Genomic DNA, 12,007 nt, shown 5'->3' with positions numbered 1-12,007 from the left:
ACTGTTTGCTGATGATGTTAGTTTGTATCTGGTGGACTTGGACTCATCCCTTCCTAGACTAGCCCATTGGTTTTTTTCGATTTTTTCAAGAACAGTTTATCAGATCGGAACCAAAAGTCATAGCACACTATTCCCGATATGGCCGCACGTCTGGTAAAAGTTTCAGGGCTTTCACGCAAAAGCTGCGTGACTAGTTACACACTGAAATTCTGTCCGGAAGAAAGAAAATAATCTAGAAAATTTCTTCACAAGAAATTTTGAGTGGGCCAATGGCGCTTTTATTTTGTAAAGCTCTTTGACAGCCACTTCCTGTAATTTGAAAGAGACTTATATTTTTAAAATCTGTGTGTGTGTGTGTGTCTCTGTGTGGTCATATTTGCATGTTGTGGTCTGTGTATCTTATTAATATACACTGGGTGTCCATTGGGCTCCATGTATTAGTTACCATAGAACAAACGAAAGTTCGCAGGGCAAAAATTCTTTCGCCGTGAACGCCGGGCACTTGTCTACTAACGTCATGTCGAATTTCATCTTTCCCGGTCAAAGTATATGTTCTCGACCGAATTTAACATGGGAGTGAATGAGAGGAGGGAGGCACGCTCCCTACGCTTGAGGAGCTCCAAATACCGTTGGTGACACGGCAACGAATGGCACGCCATCTTAACCGGGACGAAAATCCCTACGTTTTGATGTATAATTTGTGCATGTGTGGAACACACTGCGGCCACAGGCGAAAGTTGTTCACCTTTTTCAGCTGTTTTTCAGAAGCTGAAAGTTAAAGTGCGTGACGTCATCACCGCTTGGAGGGAAAAATGTTTTCGTCGCTCCAAAATCTTCTTAAAACTTAAACTGCTCCAGCTCGAAAGCCAAAAAAATTGAAACACAAATGTATTTAGCTCCAATGCTCCTTACCCGTTTAAACTTCGAATGATGTCTCCAGGTGAAACTGTCGCAGAGCTAGAGGGCGACAAAGAGAGCAATGTTTTGCGATTTTTTTCTCTCTCTCTTTTACATTCATCGTCTATGTCTCTCACCCATCGGTTTTTCACGATTTTCTCGAGAACCGTTTATCGGATCGGAACTAAAAGTCATAGCACACTATTGCCGATATGGCCACACGTCTGGTAAAAGTTTCAGGATGCTCATGCAAAAGCTGCGGGACTAGTTACTGGTATATCTATGCACATATGAAGACAGGTGTCATGCCTGGTTTTTGGTTATGCTTTGTTTTTGATTTTTGAGTCCATGTGTCATGTTCCATGTGTGTCTTGTGCTTCCATGTATTATGTTCAAGGTTTTTGTCATGTCCTGTTTTATTTTGAAAATGTCTCTTCCCCTGTGTGCCCTCTTTTCATGTAGCTTTGCTTTGGTTTTCCTGATTGCTTTCTCCCTCCTGATGTGTGTCACCTGTGTCTCGTTGTCATGTCTATTTAGTCCTTGTCTTCCCAGTCACCTTTGTCAGAGCGTCTGCATTTTTCCCATGCCATGCCAGGAACTTTTGTTTTGCCTTGTTACGCCTTGCCATGTTTGCCCAGGAGTTTTTTGTCACAGTAAGTGTGTTTTTTGAGTTTAGCTTTGTTTAATTAAAGACAATTGTTTTTGGACCTCCACCACGCCTGCCTGCTCCTTTTGACTCTGCATCGGGATTCAGCTCATTTCTGCGTCAGCGACACCGACCCATCTTGACAGAACACTCTGACCAAACATGAACCCCGTAGAGTCTCCTAATGCGGGCACCAGACTGGCGGCCCAGCCTCCCGATTTGGTGGAACTCTGGGAGGAGCAGATGCGCCGCTTCAGGCCCCGGGGAGGCCTGCATCCAGCAACAGGCTCCCCGCTGCCGGGGCGGAGTCCGCGGATCGAGCCGCCAACCGTCGCGGAGATCAGCGCCGTATTCCAGACCCTGATGGAGCGGCTGTCTGCCGTCTCCGCTCTCCTCGCTTCAGCTGATGGACCGCAGCCCACTGTTCCAGGTCTGGGTCCACCAGCACCCCAAGCTACGCCAGGGCTCCATGCTTCAGCTGATGGACCGCAGCCCACTGTTCCAGGTCTGGGTCCACCAGCACCCCAAGCTACGCCAGGGCCCCATGCTTCAGCTGATGGACCGCAGCCCACTGTTCCAGGTCTGGGTCCCCCAGCACCCCAAGCTACGCCAGGGCCCCATGCTTCAGCTGATGGACCGCAGCCCACTGTTCCAGGTCTGGGTCCACCAGCACCCCAAGTTACGCCAGGGCTCCACGCTTCAGCTGATGGACCGCACCCCACTGTTCCAGGTCTGGGTCCACCGGCACCCCAAGCTACGCCAGGGCTCCACGCTTCAGCTGTTGGACCGCAGCCCACTGTGCCAGGTCTGGGTCCGCCAGCACCCCAAGCCTTGCCAGATCTTTATGGCGCAGCAGATGGACCGCAGCTCACCGTCTCCGGCCTGGGTCTGCCTGCCTTCACGCCCTGTCTCACCAAGTCTCCACGTCTCGCCAAGTCTCCACGTCTTGTCAGGTCACCACGTCTTGCCGCCAAGTCTCCACGTCTTGTCAGGTCACCACGTCTTGCCGCCAAGTCTCCATGTCTCGTCAGCTCACCACGTCAGGTTGCCAAGTCTCCACGTCTCGTCAGGTCTCCACGTCAGGTCACCGGATCTTCACTTCTCATCAGGTCTCCACGTCTCGTCAGGTCTCCATGTCAGGTCACCGGATCTTCACGTCTCGTCAGGTCTTCACGTCTCATCAGGTCGCCACAGAGGCGGCTCTTGGATCGGCCATTGGCCCTGGCCCAGCATTCAGGCAGACCGCCTGAGGCCTCACATTGTGTCCTGGCCCAGCATTTGGGCAGACCCCCTGATACGTCAAGCCCCACCTGGGTGTTGAACTGGGGTCGCCTGCCCGAGGTTTCAGGCCAGGCCCATGCCCTACACCTGGGCTGAATCTCTGGCTTTGTTTTTCTTGGTTTATTGCTTTGGTTGTTCCCTCCTTCCTGGTCCCCCTCCACCTGCCCAGCCTGGTTATGTACTGTTTTTTTCTGTTTAGGGACATCTGGGATCTGTCCCTTAAGGGGGGGGTTCTGTCATGCCTGGTTTTTGGTTATGCTTTGTTTTTGATTTTTGAGTCCATGTGTCATGTTCCATGTGTGTCTTGTGCTTCCATGTATTATGTTCAAGGTTTTTGTCATGTCCTGTTTTATTTTGAAAGTGTCTCTTCCCCTGTGTGCCCTCTTTTCATGTAGCTTTGCTTTGGTTTTCCTGATTGCTTTCTCCCTCCTGATGTGTGTCACCTGTGTCTCGTTGTCATGTCTATTTAGTCCTTGTCTTCCCAGTCACCTTTGTCAGAGCGTCTGCATTTTTCCCATGCCATGCCAGGAACTTTTGTTTTGCCTTGTTACGCCTTGCCATGTTTGCCCAAGAACTGGATTCTTAAGATCAAAAAATGTACCAACATATTATCTTCTGTGAATGATGCCTACTAAGATTTCCAATAATTCAATATTGAGACTCAGCAGTCTTTTCTCAAGGAGAGGGAGCTGTTATGTAGCACTATTTTTCTTTGCCAAAGAGAAATACTGTTGTGTTGTATTTAATCAGGCTTTCCTCAGCTAAAATGTAATTTTCACTTGAATTTCATGTTGAAATACAGTTCGGGTATTTGGCTGTAGTATAATGAAATGCATCCAGGACCTTTAATAGCTGTGAACATGATTTGCGTGTTGTTGTTTTGTTCTCTGCAGGACATCAGCTGCAATGAGATCACAGCTCTTCCTCGCTACATTGGCAAACTCAAAGCTTTGCGAGAATTAAATGTACGACGAAACCTTCTTTGCATCCTGCCAGATGGTGAGTTTGTTTCTTTTTGAGGGTTGTATTTATCCCAAATCAAACTTTTTGTCTCTGTCATGTCTGAAAAATGTAGTGTCTTGTCTGCCAGGACGTTTGTGGACAGCATACATTTCTATGCCCAAAAGCTAGATGAGTTTTGGTTGAAAAATTTTTTGTCTACTTTTCGAACGTAAAGGGGAGAAAGCTAGTATTTATGTTCTCTTTTGGGAGGATTTAAAACAAGCCCTTATTTCTGTTCATAGTCTTTGGTTAATCCTACTTTATTTTAATATCTTGGGATTGTGTATTTCAAGAAGGCATTTTCAGACACTGCTATTACTGACCTTTATTGAAAAGTCAAATGTGGCTGGCACGTGATTTACAGTTAAATGCAGAAATAAAACAAATCCTTCTGTACAAAGTATAGATACTAGATATGGCTGAAGAACAACTTCCAGTCCCAGTCCCAGTGAGAAATTAGGAACAGCCACAATGTTCTGGAACTCATCTGGAGAGACACCATTCAGAATGACTAATCCACTGACTGAGTGCTAATGGGGTAAGGCTGGAGAGTGGCAGGCTTGTGACTGGACAATTGCCAATCATTGGAAAAAGAGTTACACAAATTGTCTGAATGATGATCACCAAATGTGACCGAAGAAAGTAATAATATTTTGGAGCTAAAATCATCAATATTTCAGCACTCCCACCTCCCTCTTTTAAATAACCTGGAGGAGACTGATTGGTCTAAACGACACTAGTGCTATGTGATTCTTTTTCCTTCCTCCCTCTTTTAAATCAGAATTAGAATCAGAATCAGCTTTATTTGCCAAATACGTGTGTCCATACAAGGAATTTGACACCAGATTTTTCTCTCTCCTGTGCACCATACAAAATACAAAATAACAAATAATAATAATAATAATAAATGAAGAATAAAGTATTTACAAGAAGAAAAAAACAAGATATAAATATATACAGTATATATATATATATTATATTATATATACACAGGTATCAGGTATGGCACAGAGGTTGAGTATTGTTGATGGGGTGGACCAAACTCTCTGAGGAATGTTTCCAGTACCTTGTTGAATCTATGCCACGAAGGATTAAGGCAGTTCTGAAGACAAAAGGGGGTCCAACCCAGTACTAGCAAGGTGTACCTAATAAAGTGGCTAGTGAGTGTAGAATCATGGTGCTATTGAGATTTGTATTCCTGTAACCCTTAGAAGTAATGATTTTATTACCTTTTGTCATGATAAAATTTTACTTATTAGAGAGAAAGTTCAACACCTCCTAACCACAACTGGTGCTGACCTACCTTCAAATGCAGAAGCCTTGGAAACTGTAGGACCAGATAATTATATAGACTGCTTTTCTCCCATTGACCCTCATCAACTAAATTCATTGATCTCTTCATCTAAACCAACAGCATGCCTCTTAGGCTCCATCCCAACTAAGCTGCTCAAACAAGTTTAACCCCTACTTGAGATGATAAATCTGTCTCTAGTAACAGGCTATGTACAACAGTCCTTTGAAGTAGCTATAATCAAACCTCTCCTTAAAACGCCAACTCTTGATCCATTGGAGCACTTAGTTGACATTAAAGGAACTGCATTTTGCTGGTTTCAGTCTTTATCAGATCGAGCTCTGATCGAGTTTAAAATTCTCCTCCTCACATGCAAAGCCCTCAATGGTCAAGCGCCATCTTATCTTAAAGGGCTTCTTTTAGTACCTTGTTATCAACGAGAATTCTATGCTCCCAGGATGCAGGTCTACGTGTGGCTCCTAGAGCCACCAAAAGTAGAACGTGAACCAGAGCCTTTAGTTATCCAGCTACCTTCCTATGGAATCGTCTTCAGGTTTCAGACTGGGAGGTAGGCACGTTCTCTACTTCCAAGAGTAGATTTAAAACTTTCTTCTTTGATACAGCTTATAGTTAGAGCTGGCCTAAGTTGGCCCCTTAGTGATGCTGCTCTAGGCTTAGACTGCTAGGGAATCTCCCATGACGCACTGAGCTTCTGTTTCCTCCTCTAATTCTCCCTCTACACATATTCATGTCCCATCAGTGCATGTCAATAACTTGACTTCTTCTGTGGAGCTTTGTGCTTTCTCATCTCTCAGGTTCCCATGGATCATGTTTGGACCTCCTGCTGTGGCCCTGCTTTACACTGACTGTTAATATTACCTGTTATATTTCTACATAATTATTAGATAGATATTTTATTGATCCCGAGGGAAATTCAAGTTTTATTAGTACTACTATGACTACTACTACTATCGTCATTGTTGTTGTTAATACTTTCATTGTCATTCCAGTACTCTGTTGTCATCGATGTTGCATCTCTGTCTGTGTACCCCTCCTCTGCTAATTCATAACCTAACCCATCAAGGTGGGTGGCCGCCCACATTGAGCCAGACCCAAATGTATTTTTTCTGACCAGTACACCAAACTCAAATATATTTTAGCAAAGATAAGATGGAAATATTTTTATTGAATCATTTTCATAAACTAAAAGACTAAACAGTTAATTAATAAAATATAAATCAAATACTTTTCTGGCATTAGACTTACCTCTTTTTGTATCTGTAATCTGCCTAGATTTGCATCAGTTAAAATGGATTCTCACAACTATGTGTGATCATCATCAATGTCACATCATGTTGCCATATACTGTTACTGGCCAAATAATAAAAAGACTTCAGATTTATAACATATTCCTCTCAGGTGCCCCTGGGACCGTGGTTTTATGTATACTTCCTTTCCTTATTTTCTGACACAAACATTGTACACATGGATCACAAAAAAAAACACAAGATGAGAAGATGATAAAGCACATAAAGAATTAAAGAATTTTCTCTCAGGGATAAGTAACGGAATTCTGATTTTGTAAAACATGCACAACATTGTAATGGAACATGAGCCACTGTAAAAATACATATTCCCTTTCACAGTCTCATGTTTTGATGGTGTCTCTCCACCCAGCCCCACTTGGTCCCTGTTGTCTGCTCTGCAAAGAGTTATTTTTAACATTTTGCAGAGAAGAGCAGAGAGACAGCTCAGAGGATTTATGAGGGTCAGCTCTTTCTCTTTCTATGTTGCTCTCTGTTTAGTGAGTCAGTAGTAAACCATATACATGCTGAATCAGGCATTTAATTTGAAATTGAACTCCATTGTGTAACTGATTGATGCATGATGCAGTGATGCTCTCCTAAATTGAATATCTCAGTATTTTGACAGTTTGTGAATAGGTGCCCAATGCTTGTCCAATTCAATTCAATTTTATTGAAATTCATATTTACATTATTATATTTATCAATTCATAACACAGTTATCTCAAGACACTTTACAGGTATGTAAACAACACATTCAAAAAAATAAAAGTAGAGAATCAGAGAGAAACAGGTCCCAGGGCAAAACCCCACACCGAGTAAGCATTTGGCGACAGTGGCGAGGAAAAACTTCCTTTTAACAGGCAGAAACCTTGAGCAGAACCAGACTCAGCGTAGACGGCCTTCTGCTGTGACCGCCTGGGAGTTAGAGGGGGAGAGGAGAGACAGGGAGATGGAGAGAGAAAGGAGAGGGGGAGATAGCGAGAAAAAGGAGAGGGAGAGAGCAGAGACAGGGAGAATAGGCAGAAGAGTGCAGAGCGGGAGCAGCAGGATCCATGCAGGGCCATGGAGAGGGTTCTGGATACAGCAGCACTCTCAGTGCAATAGGCAGGGCCATAGAGGGCTCAGGATCCAGCAGCGGTACCAGGCCACAGGAGGGTGGGGTAGGAGATTCTGGATCCAGCAACATTCTCCAGAAGTGCTGAGAAAAGATGGAGCACAAGAGCTCCGGGGGAGAGGGACTGTGGTGCTGTACCGGTGATGGGACATGATGAGAGAGTCCCCCTGCTCTGAAAGCTTGGTGTCTAAGGATCTCCCCCAGCAATCTAAACCTATGGCAGCATAACTAGGGGTTGGTCTAACTATAGGCTTTGTCATAAAGCAGGTTTTAAGTCTACTCTTGAACATAGAGAGGGTGTCTGCCGCCCAAACTGAGACTGGTAATTGGTTCCACAGAAGAGGGACTTGATAACTGAAGGCCCTGGCTCCATATTTACATTTGGAGATTCGTGGTATTACCAGTAAGTCTGAATCTAAGGAACGCAGCACCCTAGAGGGCTGATATGGTTCAATGAGATCAGTGATATATGATGGTGCCAGGCCATGCATGGCTTTGTAGATTAGGAGGAGGATCTTAAATTCTACTCTAAATTTTACTGGGAGCCAATGTAGAGAGGCCAGCACAGGTGAAATGTGGTCACGCCTAGTCTTAGTCAGGACACGAGCTGCAGAGTTCTGAATGAACTGCAGAGTCCTGAGGGACTTTTTATTGCATCCTGACAAAAGAGAGTTACAGTAATCCAGCCTAGAGGTAACAAAAGCATGGATGAGCTTCTGGACCAGTTTCTGTCTCAGTGTAATCATTGGTTTGAAATGGACCGGGATGTCATGGTTGTTGAAAATTCTTCTTAGGTTTTCTGATAATCCTGATACATAAGGAATGACAATGTTACTCCTCTTCCATTGTCCTTTTTAGGGCTGACTTGAGGTGTTGTTGTTCCTTCATCTGTCCTGCTGAGGGGGGGCTGTGGCATCATATGCATCCATGACATTAGCATACAGGAGATCAAGTGTCTTATTGTCTCTGGTGGGGCAGCCGACATACTGGTGAAAGTTATTTAAAATTTTGTTAGTTTCACTTAGTCACTCCCACTGAAGTGTATATATCTGTTCCCCACCAGTCAGTTTTTTTCAGAACTGATGAAGCTGCTTGGATTAGCAGCGAAACGTCTTCAAGGCTAATCTTCACAAGTCCAGACGCCTTGCTTTAACTCTTTGAGTGAATATGACCTGGATGACTGAGAATCTCCACAGATATGAGTGGGTTTATGCACACATTGACAGTAGCCAGTTGTTTCTAGTATGGAATTGAATGCAGTAGCCAAGCTATTATTAACCACATCTACGTGGATGTTAAAGTCACCAATAATTATAACTTTATCTGATTTAAGGACCAGGCTTGACAGGAACTCCGTAAATTCAGATAAGAATTGGGCCTGGAGGACAATACAATACAGCAAATAAGACCAGTTGACCTGTCCTACAGGTGGGATGAGACAGACTAAGAACAAGGCTTTCAAATGAGTTATAGCCTCTGTTTGGTCTAGTAAAGATGGATAAATAAGAGTCAAAGATCGTTGGAACCTCACCTCCTTGACCAGAGCATCGAGGGGCATTAGCGTTAATATGGCTAGGTGGGCTAGCCTCATTCAAGGAGACGTAATCATCCTCAGACAGCCAGGTTTCAGTTAGACAAAACAGATCAATATTTTTATCTGGTATGAGCTCATTAATAAGTACAGCTTTTGAGGACAGGGATTGGATATTCAACAATCCACATTTAATTCTCCCATCTGGTACAATAATGGCAGAGCGGCTAATTTTAATAAGATTATCTTGAACAGCTCCTTTAATGTGTACGTTAGTTTTAGGTCTAAATAAACTAGGAACAGGCACAATCCCTATAGGGTTTTGGGTTTTGGGCAATTAACTGCTCTAAGAGAAGTGCAGAGAAATGTGTAGCACTACAGCTCTGAACTGTCAGGGTGTTGGGATGCTGATAAAATTGTCCAAATTGCTAGAAATGAGAGCTGTTCCACCCAAAGTGGGATGGATCCCATTTCCCCAGAAGGTCTGCCAATTTTTAACAAAGCCCACACCGTTTGCTGGATACCATCTCGATAACCAGAAATTGAAGGATGAATAGCGGCCAACATTGTTTTGGCATATGAACACACTGACTCAACACTAACTTTAGTGACCTCCGATTGGCGTAGACGGATGTCATTACTGCTGACGTGAACAACAATCTTACTGTGTTTATGTTTAGCCTTAGCCAGCAGTTTCCATTTTGATTCATTGTCGCCCGCTCTGGCCCCAGGAATGCAGACTACGGTCACTGGTTTCGTTAGCTTAATGTTTCGCAATTATTAATTAATGTTAATTAATTAATGTTTCTCCAATTATCAGAGCCGGTTTTTCTGCAGGTGTTGCCGAGTGGGGAATACCTATTAGAAACGTTAAGTGGCACATGGCAGGCTTTGGTCTGAAGCTATGCCTTCTATGGCCAGTCACCCACCGGCCCTGGTTTCCCGGCTGCTCGGGAGTTGTTGGAGGAGCGCTAACAGCTAAGCTATGTGGCTCTGCACCAGCTAACGGGGCCTGGCTAACTGCAGCTAGCGGTTTGTCTGTATAAGAGAAATGAGGGATGACAAAATTACAACCCTCTTAAAAAAAAATAACATGCATTGCTCTAGTGGAAATTGCCCATGGTTTGAGGCATGTGTGTTCTTCCTGCAGACCTGGCTGACCTTCCTTTGGTGAAGTTTGACTTCTCCTGTAACAAGGTGTCGACCATCCCAGTGTGTTACAGGAAGATGAAACAGCTACAGTCCTTCCAGTTAGAAAACAACCCACTGCAGAGTCCACCTGCACAGGTAGACACACACGCATGCTCGCACACTTAAACAGACAATGACCTTGTCCTTCTGATTATTATTTGCTGCCTGTAGTAAATACAAGTTCAAAATCTTCCTATTTTTGTGACCATGTGGACTTTAGGAGGTCATGTAACCTGAGAACACCTCATCCACTGCACATCAGATTAAAAAAAGACAGTTTTACCATGTGTTGTAGCAGCACCTCAGTATTTCTATGATGGAATTTTTAAAGAGCTCTAGGGCTAACGTCTCAGTTAGCCAGTGTCACAGAGAACTGGACTATGTGTAACAGTATAACTCACCAGCCACAATCTGTCACACTCAGACAACTTCTGTCATGATCTCATATTTTTATAAACACACAATAAAACATAGTACCAACACATTCTGACCAGACAGACACCATGACTATTAAAACATGAGGAGTTAATCATGATAAAAACGGTCTAGTTAGCTACATTGATACATATTTTGGGGGCAGCCATGGCCTATAGGTTTGAGAAGCGGCTTGTGACTGGAGGGTTGCTGGTTCGATTCCACCACGGACTGGCAGGGAGAATTTGGGTGTGGTGGAGTGATTGATCAATGTCTGAGAGCTGATATGAAACTGTATGTACAAATCTGCATTGTCTCAGGGGCTCATGGACCAAAAACTCTAGCTGTAAGAAGAGTTCAGTGACTCAACATTCAGATTGTCTGTGTGAACATGTTTTTCACTTCATCCAAGTCTGAATCTTTTTTTCCATTTCAGATCTGTATAAAGGGTAAAGTTCACATATTCAAGTATCTGAGCATCGAAGCCTGTCGAAGTGAGAAGATGCCCGACTCTCTGTACCTGCCTGTTATGGAGCGACTGAGCCCATCACAACCCACCAATTGCAGGTTAGTTGCTGAAGCAACTTAAGTGATGCGATTTAAGACACCATCTCCTCCCTTCTTGTGCTTCAATTGTTGAATGAAGGACAGGAGTCCTAGTATTAGAGCAATTCTTTAAACAGTGAAACCTAATGAGATCACTGTAGAATAATTTTCTGTCTGATTTAAATCTAATTTTATTGTGATTTTTGGGACTTGTTCTGGCAAATGACACAAGAGCACAATTTCAGTTTTCCATGTAGTCATCCTTGAGCAGCACAGGCAGAAAACTGTTGTTGAGTCAATAAACTAAACTGTTTATTTTAGTTTGGGTGTCTGAGAAACTTTAATGATGGAGTCTCTGAACCTACATTACAGTAGCTCATAAAACAGATTTATTTCAGCTTTTTCTACATCCAGCGCAATGATGGTCTTATGCTGATGTTTTTGTGATATATCAATTAGGTTGAAAAGTGTACGGATGTTGTCGGAGGCCTGTGCCTGTTCTCTATGAATCCTGTCTGGTCTGGGAGAATTACAGTGGGCATAACTATTTTGATTCTTGTAGTAAATGCTTTGGTAATAATTTTGAGATCTGTGTTAATCAGAGGTAGAGGGTGGTAACTAGATGGATGGGTTGGGTCTTTGTTAGACTTCAATAAAAGAGTAATGACAGCTGTGTTCATATATGTTGGTATGGGTGAGGTAGTTTTGATATTAGTAATCAATCAGATGAATAGTGGTCATAAGATATCCCAAAAATGCTTGTGGAATTCTGCCGGTAGTCCATTGG

General features: G+C 43.5%; 1 protein-coding gene across 14 annotated transcripts in view; it reads left to right on the top strand.

Annotated features, from left to right (window-relative positions):
• The window catches only part of lrch1 (leucine-rich repeats and calponin homology (CH) domain containing 1), a 195,448-nt gene that overhangs the window by 75,323 nt on the left and 108,118 nt on the right, over nt 1–12,007 (top strand). For 10 of the 14 annotated variants that reach the window (XM_046403189.1, XM_046403186.1, XM_046403190.1 and 7 more), the window contains 3 exons: nt 3,718–3,823; nt 10,220–10,356; nt 11,111–11,241. In XM_046403189.1, coding sequence (XP_046259145.1) covers nt 3,718–3,823; nt 10,220–10,356; nt 11,111–11,241 — 374 coding nt within the window. Of the gene's footprint in view, nt 1–3,717; nt 3,824–4,745; nt 6,202–8,746; nt 10,102–10,219; nt 10,357–11,110; nt 11,242–12,007 lie in introns of those variants that run through there. The other 4 variants (XM_046403198.1, XM_046403197.1, XM_046403196.1 and 1 more) reach the window with 3 other exon arrangements.

The sequence above is a fragment of the Scatophagus argus genome, chromosome 11 (assembly GCF_020382885.2).
Source record: "Scatophagus argus isolate fScaArg1 chromosome 11, fScaArg1.pri, whole genome shotgun sequence".
NCBI classification, from domain to species: Eukaryota; Metazoa; Chordata; class Actinopteri; family Scatophagidae; genus Scatophagus; species Scatophagus argus.
Note: the sequence above shows the minus strand (reverse complement) of the source record. Positions and strands in the feature narration are given on the sequence as shown.